Genomic DNA, 24,384 nt, shown 5'->3' with positions numbered 1-24,384 from the left:
GAATATCAGCTATTACATTTACACACGGCAGCAGTAACTCGTGGATATATATTTATTAAGATGTGTCAATTATCCAATGTAAAGGAATTATATTATCTTATATTATATCATATTACTTGAGAAAACAATCTAATTCGCTATTTGTTTATTATTATTTAACTTTATTCTACTGATGAGTAGATCATGTCATACCATCACACGGACCTGATGGTGACATTGTTTTGTGCTGCTGTTTCCAGGGTACAGAATGTTATTATTATTATTATTATTATGTTGTATTATATTACAGGCTGATTGCCTTGATTCCGCCACTGTTTGTCAGTGGTCTAAACAGAGTCAACTAAAGTATTGCACTTGTTAATCCACCACCTTATTGTTACCAGTTGCTTTGCATATTTAGAGATGATCAACTCACAAAACATGATGCATCGTCATAGTTTAAACTACCCAACAATTTCCACCTGCTGCACCATCCAACTACCACGTATACATGTTAATGCATCAATAATAATAATAATAATGCAAAAAGGTAATATACAATGATGTAACACTCTGAAAGCGGTAGTTTAGCATATTGAACACTTTTACTTTTACTAAGCTGTAGGCAGGAGAGAATGAGGCTCTTTAGCACTTGTGCATTTTATGACTCACATAAAAGTCATCATTTGATCAGAAGGCCACACCGAGTATTGTGTTCAATCACTGATTTATAGTGTGAGTAAAATGGTAGCCGCCTGGACTGCATGGATGAGCTGATATGGTTGCCGTTTGCGCATAATGGCTGAGTTATACATACACTGCATGCAAGTCCAATAGACTTGCATTGTGTCCTATTGCCCTTCATTATGAGCTTACATATGGTTGATCAGTTTTTCATATTGACTGTTAACTTCACTGGAGTGTATACACAGTATATGAGTGAGTTCTGAGACTGAATGAGACCCTACATGTATAGGCAGTAATGCAACGCATAACTTCAAATGACTCAAATGGCATTATACTGTATGTGTGAAATGGAATCTAATGGGATTCCAGCCAGTTCAGATCTATTTTACATCTCATAAACTATAAATGTTTTCATTATAAGCAGCGTATGTGTGATTGACTGGTGTGCCGTACTGGGTATCTTAAAATAGAGTATAAATACAGTCAGAGTGAAATGAACTCTATAGGCTTTAAAGAATCATGTAACTCATAACTCAAAAATCATGAATGTCACCACTATGTGCGCAGACGCAGTTGATCAGTTTGCAGTTCAGAGCATTTTAAATTTGAGATATGAATATAAATAAATGTATAAATTATATAAATAAAGTCGTAGCTAAGCAGACTCCATACAGTTCAATGCATTCTATATCTCATTACCCTACCATGTCATTATTATGAGCTTATACATAGATAATCAGTCGGCCAGAGTAGGCATTTTCAAATTTTAATGTGACATGTACAGTGCATAAAGGCTGAGCTATAAATACAATGTGAGTGAATGGGACTCCATAGCCTTTAATGCATTCTATATCTTATAATAGCTGTTCATGTCATCATTATGTTTATGGACAAGAGATTAAAAAACGATCGATAGAAAAAACAAAACAATAAAGTATAAAGTTAAAAAGAAGCAATAATTAGTGTGATTGCCGATTCAGCAGCCACACTAATTATACTAATTTGAGTAAATGAGTTTCTCCCACAGCAGCCACAAAACAGCTGTACTGTGAAGTAAAGCTGTGACAAGCTGAGCTGCCTCATGGTGAACAAAAAGGTGCATCAAAAAGCAGCACTCGTGTAGCCAATTCCTCAGCATGTAGCTTAGCTTATTTAAAAATATGATTTAAAAATCAAACATCCTGTTGGAGCACAGTTTACCATTCATTATTTATATCAGCGGTTACATTCAGATGGTATTACATGATGTGTTTAAACATACTATATATTAAATAAAAAGGAGAAATAAAAACCTCAGGAACCTGCTGGCGCTCACACATTTTTTATTAGAAGTGTATTAGTTAGTAGGTTAGTAGTGTATACGCATGGATTAAACAAACTTACCACACTGAGAGGGGCACTCAAATGAACACCCCCTCACTAATTAAAGCTGACAAATGACCATTTTTTCATTTCATCCTTTAAAAGAAAACAATTTAAGTGAGTGAGAGAGATGAGTTGAAAATCTATGAGGAAAAACACAATCTTCCCAATGGCAGAAACAAGAAAAATAAGTTCAAAGCTGTTGCCACGAGGCATAAAATCCTGATATTCTTGAGAAACAATTGTTATACTGTCTAGGACATCCTTTTATTTATAATTATCCACATTTTCCTTTGTCTAATTAAATCATTTACACTGCCCTCAACTTGCAAAAACTGGGATGCATTTAACTTCACGTCTCAATTGTTGTAGACTGACGTATTTCAGTGTAGTCTGTGTATACCAGTCTGCGTGCAAGCTACAGGACATCTAGTTGTGAAATGTATTATTTAGAATTAATTAACCTCCCTCCTGTTCACACATTTTACCAAAAAGGCTCCAATTGTGTTTTGATGTACTGTTACTGTGGGAGTCCACTGATAACTATGAATAATGCATGTTTTTCATTATCCATCTCTCCCACACAAGTCAGTATCAATGGCCTGAAACATTTCTGGCAAATGCATAACAGATATAAAAATGAGATGTTTTCTGAAGGTGCTGGATTTTATGTAACTATTCAACGATGAAGATCTCAGCTGGAGGGAAAAGTTGATCAGACACAGGTGTGTGATTGATGACTTTGTAATTGTGTTTGGACATTAAACAATGAAGACAGTTTTAAAGGTGTCAGTTCATACCATGTCATCACATCAGTCTTATTATGGACAAATCAAGTGAATGCTGATACGTGTTCTTGTCCACTAGGTGACAGTGTCCCCTGCAGAACGAGTGCACACCACTGTCGACTACTGTAAGCACGGTGTGCATGCGAGGTGGCTGAACAAACATTGTGGTTTCTCCTCTTATCAGCCCGACACTGACCGGGCAAATGTCCCGTTATGTTTGAAGGCACATGGAGCAAATCATAGCCTATTAGATGAGCACCACCAAGCCTACACTTACATTTTAGATCCCGGATTTGTTTGGTAGAAATGGTAGCGTGAGTGCCGGTAATAATTAATCAGGGCGGTGTTTCATCAAAACAGAGCCAAATACGTTGACATACCTACCCAACATTTCACTCTGTGGCATATACAAAAAAAAATCTCACTGACAAACACTTAAGATGGTTATACTGTATGTCTCATGCATATGATTCTTTAAAAGTGACACTGTATACACAACAATAACATAAACTTCTAAAGGTTGCTGACACATTGAGTAATACCAATGATAATAATAATAATAATTACAATACAGCACAACGATGTTCAAATCGAGTCTTAAAAAAAACAAACTCCCATTAAAGGCACTTAACACCTACTTTTCATTAAAAATATGTGTCACAATGTACGTCATCAATCTGAATGGTAAGGCACCCCTGTATAGGCTGTGTCAGAGTTCCATGATGGATGATGAATGTCTACAACTCAATAAGAGAACCTGCCGTTTGTGCAACACCTCGAGCATTTCATCACAAGTTTGGTCATCACTGACTGCTCACTTTGTAATGAGCCTTGTAGTTAAAAGGATGTGAATGCAATTATTCTGTAATCCGAGTAGTTTCGATGCTACCTTTGACTCAGCTTCAACACTGCTGATAGCTGCCGCTACAGTTTGCATGTTCTGCTGTAGCAGTGCTGTAAGCTAGCAGGTAGTTAGGACTATACTTAGGACACTGAGATCATGTCCTCTGTACTTTTTCTGGGACTTCTGATTTCAGCAACCTGGAGGGAGTTTAAATTCTACAGTTTAAAACAAGAGATGAAGAGTCTGCAATGCTATGCTAGCGGCTCTGTGAGGCTGTACTTAGGCACAGCGGTGCTTTGAGCTAAATGCTCACAATGACGATGCTAACATGCTGATCTGAAGCAAGTATAATGTTTACCAAGTTCACCATGTAAGGTTAGCATGTTAGCATGAAAGACTAACTACAACAGAGGCTGATGGGGATGTCATGAGTTTTGCGGGTATTTGGTCACAACCAAAGGTTTGAACAAATTCACTTTTTGACCTGATGATGGCGTTTGATCAAAAGGGATCACCAAAGTTATTACAATTCATCTTAAGGGGGACATGAATGTCTGCACCAAATTTCATTGCATTTTGAGATATTTCACTCGAAACCACGAATGTCAACCTGCTGGTGGCCTGGAGGAAAAGTTGTTAGGATTCCTCCTCTGGGGAACATGTACAAAAGTTTGAATAATTCAAATTTGAATTATTTTAGAGACTTTACTTTTGGAGTGTGGTCAAAACCTTCTACGTGGGGGTGGTGGTGTGTTGGGGGGACCTGAGCATTTCTAAAACCCTGGCTCCCGCCCAGTGGGTAATCTACAATATATAGACATATATATAACATATATTATATTTACATATGATATATGTTATATGCATTTCTAAAACCCTGAGGGTAATCTATAAATGTGACATTATAGTTGTATATATTCTTTGGGGCTGATTTTGGACTTGATTTTAAGTGTCCCCTGGCCTTGTCAAACTATATTTCACAGCTGCAGTCAGACAAGCAAGAAGCAAGTAGCAGGTAGTTTGTAAGAATTTGATCAGGATCAGTCAGTGTGATGGAAAAAGAGCTGACTCTCTACTCTCTATACCTACCGTTATTATAGTGTAAAACACCTTCACTGCCATATGGTGACATTTACACTGAAGTGATATTTACAGTATAGTCAATGGTGTGTTTGGTTGTTGTGTGTTGTGTGTTTTCAGTCAATGCCTGCCAATTTGGACTTCAACAGCTTCCAATATACATCTTTTAGATCAACAGACAGTGGTTATATTTCTATGAGACGCACTTTCTGCGCAAATGACAGTCATGGACTTTGCACAACCGCCCACTGACTACTGCTGTCGACAGGGCTTGTGTCAATGACCATGACCAAACAAAGCTTCAGTTGGCCCCACTGCTAGCCATAGAAAAGCACTAAAGCGTTTTTACGTATGGCATGCGTGTTGACATCTTGTCTTCTTGTCTGTTCACTCCTTCAGACATGTTTGAATTTGGGATAAAAGACTCGGAAACAAGTGGCAGTGTTGCTTTTGTCTTGTTGATTGTTCCAGCCTGGTATGTGTGTGGACACACGGAGACAAAAGCTCTGCAGGTTTGTGAGTAGGAGGAGCATTTCTCAAACAGTAGCTTAAGTGAAGAGCAGGAAACTGGACAGACCAGAAGAGTCCACGTGAGAGTGTCTTTGGAAAGCATGATAAAAACGTTCCTCCTGTGTGAGGCGAAGGAAAAAAGAAACATTAAAAGGCTGCTGAGGTTCATTTGGTGGCCATCCCACTGCACATATGGGCTTGGTATCATCTGCCTCTAAACATTTGGATTTTGTGCTTGTCTGCCAGCAGCAGGGTGACATTATATTCGTAATCTCCGTCGTGGACTCCTGTGTGTCGGAAAGCTCCGGCCAAATGGTTCTCCTCCCAGTAGTGGTGCCAGTTTCCGTACTGGTCTGCACCGAATCCAAACACACTGACCTGGAGCAGACGAGGAACAAAGGCACAAAGTGTCACAAGCACAGTAAAACACCATCCAATCCACATATTTTTGGTATTTCCTTATTTTTCTAAAGACATTACAGTACTGAAAATGAAATATAATAAAACACCAAGCAAGTTGTCCTTGTGAGGTTATTTCACTGAGGAATTCCAGTTGCTCTTGTCTGTCAAAGTGATGCATGCGCTTAAAACAGTAGTCCAACTAACCTCGTCACATATGTGGATAGCGAGCAGTAAGCTGAGGAAGCCGGTGGAAGGATATCGTCCGTGACCCTCAAGCCAAGACTCATAGACGTATTTGAAAAATGTTGGACTGTAAATCAACACCTGCAAAAGAGTCATAAGACTTTCGGCACTTTGCTTTGCTGATCCTTTTAGATCAGTAGACAATGATGAACTTGAAATGATGAACTGCCCACTGACTACTGATGTCAACAGGGCTTACTTTGTGTCAATAACCATTTGTAAACGAGTATGCACATGCCACGCAATAGCACTAAAGCTAAAGCATGGCTGGTGTCACAGATTCTAAAACTGGAATCATCCGCCCTGGTCAGACAAAAGCTCTGCAGGTTTGTAAATAGGAGGGGCATTTCTCAAACAGTTGTTTAAGTAGAGGACAGGAAACTGGACAGACCAGAAGAGTGGAATGGTAAGCTACTAGAACTAGAAATCCCATGGTTAACAAAAAAAATATGTAAAATAATTACAACCTGCGTATAACTCACCTTATCTTTGTTTGCCTTTATCCTGGATACAACAGGTACATACGTGCTGTAACACAAGAAAATACCAGGGGCTTAACATTTGGCCTTCAACTGCCTTGAAAATCGGAAATGCTGTTTCTGCTTCCTTGTCTTCAATCACTGGTATCACATCCACAATCACAGCATGCATGAATTTAATCTCATTTAACCGAGGACACGTCTAAAAATAAAATGCCCAGTGTCTGTCCTTATTACAAGTGTCTGAGGAGAGCTGATTACATATCATGGGCGGATTTCAAAGTGCGAATCGTTTTGCATCACTCATCACACGAGAGCATGCAGGGCGGAGTTGTTCCGTCATTCCAGGTTGGTCAAGACACTGCAGAGATAAAACATACAAATGGGGCGCGGCTCTTTGAATAAAAGGTGTGTGTGTGCAGCCCCCTCGAGCTGTCCACATTCAGCATGTGTATGAAAATTACAAAACATTATAAAAAATATTCATATGCAAACGGAATGTGGACACCTTGCGGTAAATTCATACCACATTCATGAATAAAAGAGATGAAAAGACACCCATATTGAGCTGTGTAAATCTGAAGACCAATGTAAATTCGGCACCATGCCTGTGCATGAAAAAAAAAAAAACGTAAAGGGATGGCATGCTAATGGCTGAAATGAAAAGTAATGATCATATGGTAAGATACAATCCAGACAAATGTTTCCAATTAAAGAAAGGTTTATCAAGGCTATTGCCTCTGCAGCAACCAGTCTCATTAAAATTCAAAGATTATACAGGCCGGTCTAATGCCGTTTGGAGATGTGTGCTGTACAAAAAAAAACCAGCCCGACCAGTTCCTCGAAGGTTTGCGGTGAATGAATATGAAAACGGCCTGTCATGTCTCTGGGGCATTATATCATACACCCTATTGTTAAATAGTACATCCTTTAACACACACAGGTTTGACACTTTTGCATAGCAAAGACACTGTTACTGTTCAAAGTCAGTGAGCGTGAATGTGGACCAGAAGCAGTCGGTCCCTTTACATACTGTAGTTCTGTCCTTTCATGGAGCGCCAATTTATTTAACAAGACCAGAAAATGTAACAAAATAATTCCCAACACTCCGTTAAGATCTAATGGCTGCTGGACTTATGCTGACATTATTGCCAGTAAAGAGAAATTTCATCATGCAGAATGATTGCTTTGGCAGAGCTGGAAGACAACTGCACATTCACAGGGATCATTTGTTTGTATGGCCTTCTACCGTCTCGCACGTTGGCGTGATCGAGTTATTGGCAGTGGCGTCATTTTTATTTTTTACATTTTTTTCCCCTGGATGTCCAGTAATCAAGCTAATGATTACGGGTCATTGAGAGTGACGCGGCTGAAGGTGAAATTTACTGGAAGATTAAAAGTGAGTGATTATCCTTGTTATGGCAATCTGATGAATAGGGATACTGAGTGAGTGTGACTGTTATGACAGTCTGGTATTTGGGGAGTGTAAATGAATCTGGGAGTGCAACACATGCGCGATAATGGATTCACGCCTATGAAATGTCTAAGACAGTTCCACATTTCCAAATGACAACAAAAGCTCATTTATATTTTGGCTTTGCCCAATGATGACATTCTGGGAAAAATAATTGGAAAAAAATACAGTAGAGAGCCTCTTGTTTTGGATGTAGACTTTGTAGAATGCTTGTTTCTGCCCACCTGGTGAATGCAAGTCCAACATCAATTTCCCTTTTAAGACTGCTCCACTATGTTCACTAGCTAGTTGCTAACTGTGTCTGTCAGCCATGTGGTGCGGGGAAGCTAGCGTACAGTGCGTTTATCAGCCGCACTTGAAATGAGGTTAATGAGAGCATTGAAAGTGAACCAACATGGTACAGTTGTGGGCCATAAAACCAAAACAATGAGCTGAAAGGTGCTAAAAGGGGAGCTGCAGAGTCAGGTGGGACTTCTTTGTGGATTCCTCACTACGAGCAGCATCCTTCACATTACACATTCATCATTTGATCCATCTTTAACGTAAAAAGATTGATTAGCGCAGCTTTAACATTCAGTAAGTACACTTACTGTTTAATGGTGCCCGTGGTCAGAGCACTGATGATCCACTGCAGATCCAGAATCTTGAAAGGGATCAGCACCAGACTGGTGGCGTTGTCCAGGTCTATGGCACTTTCCGGATACATGACATGATGTGTTGTTCTGGCACCCACATCCTCCTCAAAGCCAGTGGTGGGAGCCTGGTTCATTCTGCAGGGGACGAGGAAGCAGAGACTTTTGATTCCGGGCTATTTTTGTAACATCCCCTCCTGCTTTGCCGTCTTTATCTTTTTCCGGGACAGCTCAAATTGAGGTTTATTTCACCCACGTGTTAGACAGATGGGGAACATTTGGCTTTTTGTTGTACTAATACCCATAATCTACAAAGAGGTTAGTTTTCATGAAGTCAGCCAAACCACACGGCACCAAGACATGAAGGACAAGTCATGATCACTATTTTAAGAAAAAAACAAACACGGAAATATAAAGGCAGAGAAAAACAAAAATCACAATTAGTGCTGCTTCACCATGTTTTGGACATCCAAACAACAATTCAGAACAATCCAGTGTCCATTTAGAGCTCAACAATTACCGCCTGGCAAGCTAGGTGAGGCGTCCCTATTATTATGTCCAACAATACTCACTCAAGCTGGAGCAGTAATTGGCGGGAACAGAGTTTGACAGTGGCAGTTGGTTTTGGTCAGTGGAAGGCAGTGACACAGAGAAGAAAAATCACAAAGCTGACCCCTGTGTGACTATGGCATCACCTGTTAGGGTGCTCCGGTCTGAGCAATATCAGCTCCCTCATTACTGACTCGGAGATGACAGCTATATAACAACTTGACATTTTCAGCCTGTGCCTGTCAGGACTCAGAATGACCTCCTGCAAGAAGCGTTCTGTGTCGAGGCAATCTTACAGTTGATGAGGATTCTTTTTTGTTTTTTTGTCTTGCTTTTTTATAAGATGCAGCCTCTCAGGTTAAAAACATGACCATGACCACTTGGAAATAAATCCATACCTAAAAGACAGTCTGGGGCAAATAAAACCAAAGTGAAATCAAACATAAATGGATATAGTTTTTTGGAAATGTGGCAAATTATATTAACAGTTAATCAGTCAACACCAGTAATATTAAAGGTATGGTTTTATTTCATCAATCAAGTTAAGTTTATTTATACATATACGTATATTTGCAATTTGTCTCAGAAGGGTTCTACAACTTTCTACAAACACCCTCTATCCTAAAGCTAGCAGCTAATGTGGCTGCTTTGACATTAAGAGTCGCCTATATACACATCCAGCAGATATGGAGCAACGTGAACATTCATTTTGGAGTTCTGTTTCTGACCATCCGTTGAATGTAAGTCCAATATCCACACTCCTTTTAGCTCTGTTTTTGCTCTCTTTAGCAGCGAAATGCTCAACGGTGTTCAGCTGGTTGTTTATCACCGAAAACTGCCTCCTCTGTAAACAAAGTTGATGAGAGCAGTGAGATCAATCCACAACAGTACAGTTGAGGGCCATAAAACCAAAACATTGAGCTGAAAGTTGCTAAAATGCTCCGGAGAGCTGAGGGGAACTGCAGAGTCGGGGGATAATTCTCTGTGGGTTCGTCATTATGACCCATTTCACATACATGTGTTTGACTTTGACCGATTGTTGCCATAAAAATGACGATTATAGCAGCTTTAAAGCTGTATACATAAAAATGCTGAACTCATTTGTTCATTGTTAAATGCATTTTTGGCTTTCGCGACTTTTTTCTTTCAACCTGTCATAGTCAAGTCAAAAACATGTAATCCAGTACCTAATAAAAACAAGTTGATACATACACATATGGTTGATATGTGAACTTAATTAAACACCTAAATTAAAAACGTACATCCGCTAACAGGAGGCACATAAAGACGTGATGCACAGCTGTCTTTAAGTGCAACAGCTAACTAAAGCAATGCAACAGCTGTGAGAGGGTAGGAAGGCCAGTCAGTCCCAGAGGAGGGAAGTGTTGTGTCACCAGTAATAAAGCCGCAGCACCAGCTGTGTCTGTGGTTATTATCGACACAGCACTGATTATTATGATGTTGCATCATCAGTTGTAGCATTCTGGGGGTAAAGGAGCTGTACTTTACAGAATAACTATGTGTCATTTCACGCCAACACATCTACAAAACTCACAGTGCAGGCTCTGTTTGGTCCGTTTTACATCAGAGACGGAGAGGAGGCGGAGGAGGAGAAAGAGCATTAACAATGTTTCCTCCCAACCAAACCAGGTTCGTGGCACTGACTGGGCTAAACCTACAACGTATGGAAGAAGAGAGGTATTGGCGAGAGGTTTAATGGTGCAATATCTCAGTAGAAAAGAACAGTTTCTGACAGCGCTACATTGGTGGATTTCTCCTTTAATGGCAACCACAGCTTCTGGGAATCTACGAATTGCTCAGCAAATGGATCCCCGCCGTCCAGAGCAGATGAAAAAGTGCGTCAGCGAGGGCAGAGGAACACCATGCCACATATTAAATTGCATAATGTGAAGAATCCATCACTTCTGCAGCACATTCAGAGATATTCTACTGAAACACTGCATTACTTTGCGTTAGTACTTTGCAGGCAGTTTTCCAGGCTTTGATGGAACTTTATGTATGGCCTTCTTCACCCGCACACAACAAGAAAACAACGATAGACTCTGCCTCATTTTCTTCTTCTACACTCATTTTCTATTTTCCAAAAATGACCAAACTATAATCCATTTGACATCTTACGCAACAGCTGAAAAGGCAAGGCACTCTTCTTTGTTGGACAGCACAACGTTGTCCTTCATTTTGCAGTTTAACAACACAACATTTTTTCGTGTTACTAAAAAGTTCCTCTTGCAATCTGTAGACGGCCGTATGGACCTTGCCATTACTCACTGCAGCGGTTACAATGCAAGTCTGTAAAGGCACTCAAGAAGTTAACTTAAGTTGTTAAGTGGATTCAGTGGGCTGCTCGTTCACTTAATCTTGCGGGGGCGTGTGGTGTCAACTGCTCTAAGGAGGCGAATATTTCAAATTGGTTTAATCAATATTCAACTTCTGCTCTAACTCCCCAGCCCCCTGCCCCCCCCCCCCCCCTCCCTCCTCTGGCACTGGAAATTTGTACCAGATGGACTTGAAACTAACTGGAGCAGATGTATTGAGCCTCTGAAAAGCCCATCTCACCAACAACATGGTTTGCTCACGCACAGGAAAACAAGGCTTTTTTCCCCCCCGAATACACAAATAGTCAGGAGAACACAGAATACAACAATGTGAGCGATGAGATTGTGAGATATTTAACAGGAACGATTAGGATAAATCGTTCTGTACATATCAAACATGAGCTCATGTAAAGATTTTGACGTGGCTCTGTGATAATAAGCTCAGAGGGTCTGTTACACGCTTCCAGAGAAATCAGGACAGATGACTCATTCTCAGTGGAGGAGTGAAATTCAGAGTGGAGGTCTTTTTTTTTTTTCTTTTTTTTTTTTTACTGATGACAGATATCTTGACCAGTGATTTATTGCAAGACTATATGGAGACTGCAAGTATGAAGTGCCAGTACTTTGAGCATCAATCAATTTCACTCCACTTAAGTGACTCTTAAAAGCTCAAATACACAAGTCAGGCTGAAATGTGCAAAGGTCTACAGCACTGATTTGAGTTAGATTTAGAGTCGAAGCTTTTCACTGCAAAACGGGAGCACTGTTGTGTCTGAACGTATTTTCAGACGTGGCCCCTCAGATACAAAGAAGAACACACATTACTAACTGACATCAGATAAATTTAAATGTGTGCAGCTCTGCATTGGTCAGTGTGGCTGACTTTATGTCAGTAACGGACTAACATGACTTTTGAGTGGAATTGTTTTGTGCGCTTTTACATAATTTGTGTGTGGATTTGATGTCGGGAAGATCAGTGATTTGCAGTGACTGGGCGGCGAACTGCTCACGGTTCATGCAGGGTTGGTTTCCGGTCCGCCACCCACTCTACCCCGCCGCCACCTTCTACCAGTGTGAGCTCCGGTGGCAGAAAATAACTAAGCCACAGCCTAGGGATCACTGATATATATAAAAAAAATGTACAGGATAAATAAAACATTTGTCAAGTTCTGGAGATTCTGCTCCCGGGGCCAGCAACATGCTAGTTGGCTTATATGTTGTTACAGTAGCTGGTTGTTGTTAACTAGGAGCAGCTAGCAGTGTTGAGATATAAGGTCTGGTTAAGCAGCTGAGTACCTGCTCTAACAATGGGGCCATCATCGTCCTACATAGCCTGCGAGCTACCCAGCTACATCCATGACAGACAAGAGTGGGTGAGATTGACGCAGCGGTACAGGTTGCTGTATGTCGACTTACAGAAACAGCAACTCATAATCTCTAATGTTTACTCGCTACTGATCGGTAACAAACAAAACAAGATAACCCCCCCCCCCCCCCCCAAACGACAAATCAGCTGACATGAGCACAAAATGTCAAGCTGAATAATTGAAGCCAAACTAAATGGCAATGCGGTCTGATTATCAGGCTATTGATGAATGGGCACAGGTTTAAAGACTTTGTCTTCATATTTCCAGACAAATCCATTGTTAGTTTGTCCATTAAAAGGTACAATGTTTTTCCCTGGGTAGCCTATGTCTTGTCTTTTTAAAAGTGAGAAAAGTGAGGCTGTGATGCTGATAAATGATTAATGGTATCTTTAATGTCAAGGCTGTTTGCCTGCCAGCAGGCCGGTGGACATTTGTCTAATTATTATTCATTTGTCCTCAAAATGCTCAAAGCCACGCACCACAGTATTCTATAACATGGCCCCATGCTTCAAGGTGCAGCCAGACCACGCAGCATGTAATGGCCAACGTTAAAGGTCAGTGGTATTTCAGTACTCACTAGTTTGCTGCTGTTACTGCTGCTCTCCTTTCGTAAGCCTGACTGCGTGTACAATTTCAAAACGCCCCGGTAGCTCATGGGGTAGAGCTGGTACCACGTGTCAAGGCTGAGTCCTTACCGCAGCCGGGCCAGGTTTGAGTCCGGCCCGGGCCCTTTGCAGCATGTTATCACCCCTCTCTCTCTCTCGCCCCCGCCTTTCCTGTCTCCCTCTACTGTCCTGTCAAATAAAGTGATGATGAGGAACGAACACTGAGTACATTTTTATCAGGTAAGTGAAACAGCGGGGCCAGAGTGAGGCAACAGCACCGCATGAGATGAAGGCACAGAGTCTCAGGTGGCGTTTTAAAGCCGGAGGCTTTGTAATTAACGTGGTGAATACTAAACCTGCACTAACAGGCAGTCCACAGCTACAGCAACTGCCTGTTAGCTGTGGACGGCTTGCAGTTGTCCTGGAACCGCCGCTGACATTATCCACCCGGTCTCTAAGTGTTGGACTGATGTACTGAAATACCAAGGGCCCAGGTCTGTAGACCAAGAGACCAAGATAAAGGCTGTCTCATACACTGTACGCCTTGTAGGTAAATAGCAGAATATTGCAATCGAATCTAATAGGTGTCCAGTGAAGAGCTGGAAGAGTAAACCGTAAGCAGTTTCATCACATGAATGTCCCTCACTGACCTCACCGCGCCTTACCTCGTGCAGCTCCTCGTGCAGTTTACTGTGGGGAGTAAAACTACAGCACAATATGGCCAGATCGTGTACAATAAATGGGTGAAATCTGACTCTGAACTGTTTGATAGTTGGGTGACCAGCTCGCTACATTTGACACAATGGACTACACAAGAAACATAATTAAAAACGAAGGTGCACCTGAAAACGACCTGCAGTTAAAATTGGCAATCATTTGAATTCATGTCACAAAATGGACATTTGATGGATGTTCTTAAGTTGCTCTTTAGGCAGTGTGGGCAGCCCAAGTGGCAATCAAGCCACTGAGCTCCATTGTTCTTTGTGTCACAATAACAAACAGGTTCACGGAGCGAAGGACAGGATTGATTGCAGAGTGGATTGGGCACACAATGAAAAGGGGATCTTAATTAGAAATTTTAGCGATGATGGATCTTTGAAAGCACTGTTCCCCCTGTGCTATGATAATAACGAGAATCATGAGGAATATTGCAAAAACAGGCTTCCAATAGTTGAGCTCTGTTCAAGCTTCAGGACACTGATTACCAACACAAAGTGCTGCTTATCTGTCAGTCAGAGGTTGTTGTTGGGTAAGAGGCACTTGAAAGGAATGTTCTGGTCATCCCTGGGCCCCGAGTGACATATTATTATGGTGGTAACGCTCTCACAGGGAAAAGTAAATTTTATAAACAAGTTTAAAGAGCATCATTACGAGCAAACTCAGGAGACAGCTAAAGCTCAAAAGCTTGCGCATTAGTTGTGTGAAAATCACGGTTTTGAAGCCAATTTAACAGAAAAAAAAAGGGGGGGCTTTTGAGTCACCAGTGTGATGTGCCTACCTATTGCATCTGCTGTCTCTAAGATCCATCTTAATGAAGTTATTTGCAAGGGCTTACATCATCGTGTAGAAGGTAAGCTTGACTGATCCTCAATTCAGCAGAGTAAATATGAATGACGAGACAATCACACATCCAAGACAGCCTACTTCTTTTCAAATCAAATATGCCGGTGCGCCCATAGAGCATACAGTACTGTATGTGGAGACCTGATTGCATATGATCAGATACTCTGTGTTCAAAAGTGATGTGAAGGATTATATGTTTTAAAAAAAACGTGGATCCTTATTTGTCTGGATTTGGAGACGGCAACATTTCATAAAAACGTATTCGGGACACAGTGTTGCCCTCAAGCACGTTAAAGTTTTGTGAAATATGTATTCCACACCTTAGTGCTACAGTGCTTGCTCCGGTGTAGCTAGGGTGACCTTTTGGCTCAGCACCATGGCTTCCAACCAAGCATGACTCCCATTGTGATGCCGGGGCTAGAATAAATAAAAAGGGAACAGCATATTTCCATAGCGTGCCTCTGCAGGAAAATATTCTGCTAATAGCAAAGTAAAAGCTCTCGTCTCGGCGCTGTCCCTGTCATACGGTAATTGAATTGGTAGACAATGCCATGCGGCTGTCACAGCGGGGGCTGGGAAAGAAGATAAGTGCAGTAATGTGGCTTTATACAGACGCAACATGCCGCGGCAGGTTGACAAAGCCACGCTGTGATCAATTAAGAGCAAGGCGAGAATACCGTGTGAAATCTGCTTTCGGTTATTTAAGCTCTGGTTGCTCTCTCGATAAGATCTTCGTGTCAGCCACGTCATCCTGAAACCCCTTTGCCATTAATCTTAACACAGTCCAAATTTCACCCAGAAACAGCAAATGTTTTTCGCCATGCTATATTTGTAGTAAGTAAGTATTTATTCAGTATACACACAGGAACAGCCACTCACATTCTTATTCTCTTTGTTGCTTTAAATTAAGTTGCGTTGAGTCTAATTTGTTTCTGCTGTCTAATTCATGCTATATCTACATTTACATTTCGCTACGCCCCTCACCTTTAAGTCGCACTTCCCATTACACTTTAGTTTAGTTTGTTGTTGGATCCAAATTGTTCTTCCTTATCTCCACTGTGTGTCCGAGCTACACGAGAGATGAAGTGCGATTCCGCTATCTCTGTGTCTTCGACTCCATAAAGTTAGCAGCATTTTTCACTTTTACTAGATAAAAGTATCGACTTTGTGTCTAAAATGTACTTTTTTTTATCTGCAATCGAATACAAATTGGAAATGGGTATGGTGCGAACTCTTAAGTTTCCCAAAGATAAGATGTCCAAAGAATGTGCTTTTAGAAATCGTATGCCTCGGCCTATCAATTAGTACGTCTTAGAAGAACAAAAAACACAATTCAAATCTAATTTTCATAACCACAATGGCTTATTAGTTCTTCAAACAGCCCATCCTTAAAACAATCCATTATTCAAAAGCCACAGAGCTTATTATTTTAATTCTAAGGGAGATGCAAAGGCTGTTTCTATGACTCAAATCTATTTCACCAATTCAATCTGCTGAGCAAACAAGAGGCTTTAGCCGATAGGCCAATGACGTTCAATATTCATAATAGTCTATAAAGGAGGCTTTAGAGGATCTGGGCGAAATGCACTGTGGATATTTGAAAGGCGCTGGTTTTCAGTCCGTGTTCACACTCCCTGGACTGTGTGCCCACATCATTTCTGAGCTGATGTCCTATCAATGTCATTGGCTTGAAATACTTTGTTTAAAAATGAGTGTTATTTTCTGCTGCTCACGATAAGTACCCTCTACAACCATTTACATCATCTCACTGCCTCCTTAAGGCAGTCGGTTCTGCGCGGAAATAATCTCAGGACACTGATTGAATTTTTATTTCTTATAGTGTACTTGTAGTGGATAACCCAATGGCAGATTGTAACATTATTATAATATAATATAATATAATATAATTGTTATGTAATATTCTGAGGACAATTCAAGGAAACTCCACTCCACTCTTTAGGGATTTGCATATTCTTCAGCTCAATCAAATCAGTTTGAACAAAACCGGCAAAAAGACTCAAATGTGTGACTCCGTCCAGCCTGGAGATGCTGGAGATGTTGTCGGAAAGAGAATGCTTGTTTACCCCTTGACGTCCAAATTAGCTTAATTTTATCATAAAGCCAACAGTTTTGCGGCAGAAAGCACAACCCCTCCGAGAAAATCTCCTTGTCGTGTTTTCCATCTTTTCCAATTCCTTCTCTGCAGAGCTGCAATTGGCGTGACAGATTACAGCGGGACAAACTCACTGCTTGTTTCCTGCCGCCCTAAGGCACGGGTTCCACATCTGAATACTCAAACTCTATTGTTTTCATCTGCTGCTTTGTTAAGATAAATTTTCTCAAATGTTTGAGAGCGCAGAGCACCGATGTGTGAAGTGAAATCTCCAGCCACACCTCTGAGCCGAGTGTGAAATCTTTTTTTTCCAGCGTTTGTCTGCCGCTGAATGAGCTGATTATGAAACAAAACAAAACCTAGCTGTACACATACAGCATAAGATGCGGGATATGTTGCAGCTGATTTCACTGCACATTTGTTTTCCAACTGTTCAGTGCCACAGGAGGCGGGGCAAAACAAAACTACCAGCTGAAAGTTATGAAAACCAATTTTAGTGAGTCCAGTCAGGGAAAGCTCAGCATGGGCTGGCCTGGTGGTTAAGATGCATGTGATCACAGCGTCCCTTTCTCTCACCTCATTTCCTGTCACCATTATACCATCCACCTTTGAATAAAGGCAAAAATGTCCAAGAAAACCCCACTATATAAAGCGTATGTTAAGGACACTTACAGTCTATTAATTGTTTAGGTAATTTAAGCCAAAATCCACCTTTTTAAATGTCAATATTTGCTGGTTCTCATCTTCTGTAATAGTAAACTGAGGATCACTGGGTTTTGGTCTGTTGATCGAATACAACCAGCACTTTGAATATGTCAGGCTGGTCTCTAGGAACTGTGATGGGAATAATCATTAGTAGCTGAAGTGCTGACTGACCTTATGATGAAATCACTGGAGTCGATGAGGCTGCCGTACTGGGACCCCTTCAGGTTCCCAGAGTTCCCCACCACGGAGCAGGTCCTGCAGCGCTCGGTGCTGGCGTCCATGTAGAGCACCTCATCAGGGATGACTTGGAACAGCTCCTCCACCACTCCGCTGAAGTTAGCCGGCCGCCTCTCTGACTGCAACCACTGGTGACACAGCAGAGACAGTTCTCAGAGAGAGCCACGGCTCCGGGGCCACTTTAACTGGAAGTGATTGAACAAGGGCAGCGGAGCTCGAGACACCGAGCACATTTCTGAAATAACCTCAGGGGCGGCTTAGCTTCGTCTGCGGGGGCTCTTTTGGCCTGGCCTTCTTCTGGTGGCTTTGAACTTGGAGCGACAGCAAATAAATGCAGGAAAGTGTGTGCACTACGTACTGTTACATATCGTACCGTGCTGGCTGGAAACAGAGTGGAAACACAATGTTCTGAAACAATCTCTCATGAGTTTTAATGCAGCGTTTTAGTGACTCACTTGCCAATACAAATACTGGGGAAACCATTTCACATTTTTGAATGTTATTTGGCTTTGAATATAGGCAATATGATATTATTTATTGAACTATAGCTTTTAATCATGAGACTAAAACTTCGGTATAAATCCTCAAAAACCCAAATTACACAACATGTATTGGTGACTCTCCTTTAGAGAAATTCCATTTTAACATGTAAGCTTTGACATCTCATTGGAGGAAAGAGTCCAGGTACGCCGGAGAGGTCATGCCCTTGCCTTTCAGCAGCGCAGCCCGAAACCATCTGGCCGGCCCACCGTTGATGTGACACTTTCCTCATCAAGCTCCCTGTGAGAAGCATTTCCTGAAACGAGTAGTGACAGGAGGCAACCTTGCAGTAATTTTTCTATTCTTGCCTCTAATTGGACACGGTGTGAGGTGAATGTGGGAATACCTGAGGCTCTGAATGCCTTCCAGACCAAAGTGTGATTATTGTGTGACATCAATTTTGTGAATAGGCTTTTCTAATTTAGAGCGCTATCCTCTAATAACAGGATTTACAGAAAGTACAGTACATTTAGGTTTGATAGAAATTAAATTAAGGCTGGTATGTAATTAGTTATATAGCTGACGTGAATTCTAAATTACAAGAGAGTAGATTTCAACAAGAAATCCTCCATATAACACTTTTATCGTATCTAATAATTCTGGGTTCATTTTTATGTTTAAGTTTTATGATCCATGGGGGCGACTGGCCAAATGTACAGTAGGCAGCATCACATCCATTGCAGTGGAGCCCAAATGGAGTTTGATACGAGGGCATGTTTTAGCTACACCAACAGCAAATACCAGGTGTTTGTGTCAGTCACTCCAAATCCAAGGTTTTTTTTTTTTACCCTCGAGCAGCCATTTAACACTGACACTCAGCAATCACGCAGGTGACAAAATCCATCATGGAAGGGGGCAGAGATAACAATTCCTCCACTGGCTGCAGTGTCAGGAAGTAAAAACTCGAGTAAAATTTCGTCTGGTGCTGGATATTTGCCGGATGCACATTTTTCCTACTTCAACAACCTGCAAAGCAAAGGCTGTCAATACATTAACATATCAGCTCAAATTGGAAAGGAAGATCAATTTTCAGTCTGTTTTCACTCAACAATGCCAGCGCGACCAGGGTACATTACACATTGTTCATCTTTTAAAGGGGTGTGTGTGTGTGGGGGGGGGGGTTATTATCATACTTCCATAAAGTTTGGTGACTTGTGAGAGATACATTAAAAAAAGAAGGGCTGAATGTAAGCAGCAGAGACAGAAGCTATCCTCAAACATCCTGACGCTTAGTCTCTAGTGCAAACACAAGACTGGTATTGATCTTCTCCTCTATCTCTCGGCAAGAAAGCAAATAAGTGCATTTCCTTCAACAGCTGATTTAGAATGCTGACTAAACCAGTGACCAGAGGTATGTTTGTAGTAAGTATTTTCCATGGCCATGGCATAACTAATAAAACATATAAAGCTAATTACAATTTCAAACTCTAGTCATGTGAAACCCAGAGGTAACTGCAACATATTCGGTGCCTATTCTTTGGGGGCTTTATGGGATATGTTGGGGAGGCAGGTGGGCAATAAATGTAGAACACTTTACGTGTTACTGAACACCAATGATTTAAAAAAGTTTAAGTATCGAAGGCTAGATTTTTCCTTAACAGTCGTACAGTTGGGAATAAGTTACAGTCAAAGCACATATTCATGAACAGAAGTGTCATGTTCGCAGCATTACTTCTGGAGGAACAATGCAGATTGCAGAGAGTGGACGGTTATGGTATACGTTCACGTCACGATGGAAAATCTCTCTTCTCATCTCTAGATGTGGGGAAGATGGTGAAAGTAAAATGACAATTTCCATATCCACCATCTCGCATGTGAAATGTGAACAAATTGTGCGTGGGAGTCTGCTTCACAACTTGATCCTGGTGAAGATCCCTCGGATTTCAACCAATCAATGTGGCAAAAACAAACACTTCTGGGGAGAATTGCAGCAGTGTGCGATCTCTGTTCTTTATTCATGATCTTTCTTTTCAGCTTTTCATCCGCTCTCAGAAGCTGAATGTGCATGTTTCTTTTTTTTTTCTTTTTCTTTTCAATCCTCTGCGGGATCGCACCGCAAATCCTCTAAACACATCCCCATGAATCTCACCTGCCACCATTTAAAGGTGTCATCAGAGAGGGCGCTGTTCTCCCTGGTCATCAGAGGGTGGATGGACTGATTGAAGCGCTCGGCGAACCAGGGGTCGTCCTCCAGCTCCGTCATGCACTGTCGGCAGGCGCACAGCCCCTTGGAGAAAAAGTTGTCAGACAGGCGGAAAGCGTACTTGAAGAAGTAGAGCGAGGGGTCCCGGAAAGTGTAACTGAACAGCAACGTTGTAAACGTAATGACGCAAAACAGCAGAGCAAAAGTCCTGATTTTCCTCCGCTTGGGCAGAGACATGATGCCGCAGTCAGAATCAGTTGCCTGGGAACTTTGGGACGGACAAAAATAGCATCATGATAAATCTTGAGTCCCGGAGACGTGAGGGAAAAAAAGCAACCCTGTTGACCACATGGTGCAAGTGGCTCGAATCTATCACTGCTGTCCAATGAGCGTACCCTGTTCTTCGTATTTTTCAGACAACACGGGATTGGGTTCATGAATGCCCATAACAAAGTCCATCGATGTGGTTTCTTTGCGGATTCATCTCAGCCAAAGGAGGGTAAATCCACTGTGTGACTCCGTCAGCCTGATGGCTCCTGGTTAATCAGATTCAGCCAGTTTTACTGAGTGCTCAGATGTTGACTCTGTGAGGTCAGTGACTGATGAGTCATCCATTCTTTAATGATCCACCTAGAAAGCAAATAAAAAGACATTTTTGTCACGTGCTGGCAAAATGGTGAGAAAAAAACAGCCTCTAATGCTGTTTCACTGTAAGTACAAAAGGGAGTGTCAAATCTGCACTGCTCTATAACATCACACTACCAGTTTGTCTGCATGGCTGTGGAAAGTGTCTCATTTACAGTGTTTTGTTTATTGCTCTGTTTTTTTTTTTTTCTTCAAGACTGACAAATTACACAGGACGCATCGCAGTCTCTCAGCTCCGAAAAAAAGACCATCAAAGAGCAAAAAACGTCTCGATTGATTGCGAAAATGATTGCAGTCCTCCTGGAACAAACAGGCAACAACCTTAATCACCCTCCCATCCCGCTGTTAAGAATACGTCAATAACTGGAAACAGCTTTTGTTAACCGAGATGAAACGAAAGTCAGAATGCACAAATCACTGACGAACTGGGATAATAACCGAAACGCGCCACCGATACAGCGTTGCATGCGCAAATGTTCACTGAGGGATTCACAAAGTGTACATTAGGAAGACAGTTTGCAGCCAATGTGCTCTTTCTTTGATGGTTTCACCCAAGCTACCACTTTAAATGCAATCCAATTCAAATGTCCAAACTGGGATTTTAAAAGAGTTGTTATTTTATTCATTTCTCTCTGTTCTTTTTACACCACTGGGCCATATAAACCCACTTAAACCAGTGATTTCTAACCTGGGGGGTACTTCTGCAGTTGACAGGGGTGTGTGGAAAGATTGTGGAAAGATCTGGTGTATGTATATAGCATTACACGTTGAGCATGTTGCTATTAAGTGCATGAAAACTAGCTTAAAGTAATGGATATAATAGATAAACAAGTAACATAGTTAGCACAAAGTAATGGACAAAATAAACTAGTTAGCTTTAAGTAATGGATACTCCTCCTGCGACTCCAAGGACCAAACCAACCCAAACACTAACAGTTGTTATGACAATTGTACACAACATAGTGTAACAATATCCACTTTTATATAATTAATGGTGTTTAATAGCAGTTTGAAACTAGTTCAAATGAACACATTTAGAACATGATGCTATGTATTTGAGTCTACAGGGCTGTGGGGGTACCTCTGACAAAAAGGGTTGGGAACCACTGGTATAAACCATGTTAGAGCTAGAGCCTCTACCTCTGCTTGTGACAAAATTCCCTGAATAAAATAGAGTAGGGGAGGCTTTTTTTTTTTTTTTTTTTTTCAGACCCTGGCTTTTCATGACTGACAAAGCAGGCAGACCTCCTGGGGTTTCATTTTCAACATGAAAAGGCCACCTCTGCCTTTAAACAGGCCTGGTGCAGCTGTGTTTAGGATTCCACAAATACTTCTATATTTAGCTAACCACAGATCCACGCTGGAGATAAAGCGCTATCATCGCCACACAGGGCGAGAAATACATGTGAAAAATGAACCCCAGAAAGCACGCTATACCTGCCCTTTTGCGCTTCACAATGTGTGAGTGATCCCTCCGTATAGGAGATTTGCGGGGGAACTCCATTACGACGAGAGAAAGGCTGCGGGTCTTTCCTGATTAGAAATTGATCAGGTCATTCAAATTCCACCCTTGAGGGAAGCAAAGAGGATTGGGGGTAAGACTGGCTGGGAAAGACTCCGCTGCGACACCGCTTGCCTGTTGATTTCATTCTCGCTATCAGAGCAGAAAAACAAACTGTACAGCCGTTTATCAGCAGCACTGACACAGGCCAATGCACAGGAAGGCTTATAAGTGATCCCGTCTGCTGTTTGCAGCTCCGTAACTCACAGCAGACTGCGGATTTGCATACAGCCCCAAGGTTGGTTATTGTCTAAGGCAGCCAGTTCGACAAGGATACCTGGGGACACGCATAATGGACACTTCAATGAATAGGCCTGCTTCTATAAAGCCGGCTGTTGACTCCGCTCAGTTTGAAGTCCCTTGGCATTAAGGGTCCAGGTAGATGTGAGAGCAAGCAGAATATATCCTCAAACAGGTGGCAACTCCGCACTTTTGACAACACCCCGGCCATCATCTCGTTCCCCTGACCTTGTCCGACTGAAGGCTGGCAACCCTGCGCTGATCAAAGTTCCCCTAAGCTGAGACAGCAAAGCGTCTGTTCACGCTTCAGAGGGGAGGGGGAGAGAGAGAGGGGGGAGAGAGAGGAGGGGTGGTGGAAAGCAGCAATGTGTGAGCTGTGATTTTCAGCCTAATCTTCAGTTCTGAGAAGTCATCAACTTTGCAGGGTGTAGTTACAGTGAAGTGTTTTCAGTTTGTGTTGTGTGGAAATTGTTTTTCTCCCCGGCTTACCTCTGCTACTTGCGAGAAATTTGAGGCATCAAAATGTGGCAGTTTTGAAGACTCCTATGTATTATATACTTGAGGAAGGCATTTCTGCCGAGCCGAGAGAGTGCGCTTGCAGAGTTGAGCCAAGTCTCTCTGTGGGACGTAACCTCGACACTTGGCCCAGACGTGCACCTCGTTGTTACATCAACGTGATGGCAATTTAACTAGTCGCGCCTGAATAAGCGCCTGAGTCATTTTTACTCAAAAAAAAGAAGTCATGACGCCAATCTAGTGACACTTCCAATATGGCACAAGTCTGAAGTGAATGCTGTCATATTAATGGTAAGAGCTAAAGCAGCAGCTAAAGGAAAAAAACATGCACTCGTAGAAATGAAATGCACGGCTTATATCCCCATTTGTCATCTCTCAACTAAAATCACGAATAAACCACAAAGCACACGGAATGATTCCATTTTAAGTTGCTGAGGATGTTAGATCAGTCTATAAAAAGGATTGTTTCCCTCGTACTGCAGAGCAGAAGATAGAGATTAAAAACGAATAATAATCAGACCAGCTGTCTCCCTCCTTATATTCTAAATTGTTGTTGTTGTTGTTCATGGGCGAATTTATGAATATCAAGCAGAGTCCTTTACATACGGCATGTGAGCAAATGAGAGTCCCAGTTTAAAGTGTCATTACTCCAGGATTGTGCACTGTTAATGCCTAAACTTAACGAAACTGCAACCGTTTCACAGCGTTAACCTGTGTTTGAACGGCTTGCCAAAAAAACTGCGTGTTTAGGTTCAGGAAAAGATCACGGTTTGAATTCAAATAA

The 24,384-nt window shown here is 41.7% G+C and overlaps 1 protein-coding gene across 1 annotated transcript; it reads right to left on the bottom strand.

The window, feature by feature from the left end:
• Positions 1–5,454: 5,454 nt before the first annotated feature.
• On the bottom strand, positions 5,455–20,875 carry LOC139298750 (CMP-N-acetylneuraminate-beta-galactosamide-alpha-2,3-sialyltransferase 1-like). The gene is made up of 6 exons (XM_070921502.1): positions 20,585–20,875; positions 17,890–18,083; positions 8,439–8,618; positions 6,378–6,423; positions 5,857–5,976; positions 5,455–5,628 (listed from the first exon to the last, which is right to left on the bottom strand). Exons 1-6 carry the CDS (start codon positions 20,873–20,875, stop codon positions 5,455–5,457), a joined length of 1,005 nt encoding a protein of 334 aa, XP_070777603.1.
• Between the last annotated feature and the right edge of the window lie 3,509 nt (positions 20,876–24,384).

This window comes from Enoplosus armatus, chromosome 16 (genome assembly GCF_043641665.1).
Source record: "Enoplosus armatus isolate fEnoArm2 chromosome 16, fEnoArm2.hap1, whole genome shotgun sequence".
NCBI lineage: Eukaryota > Metazoa > Chordata > Actinopteri > Centrarchiformes > Enoplosidae > Enoplosus > Enoplosus armatus.
Note: the sequence above shows the minus strand (reverse complement) of the source record. Positions and strands in the feature narration are given on the sequence as shown.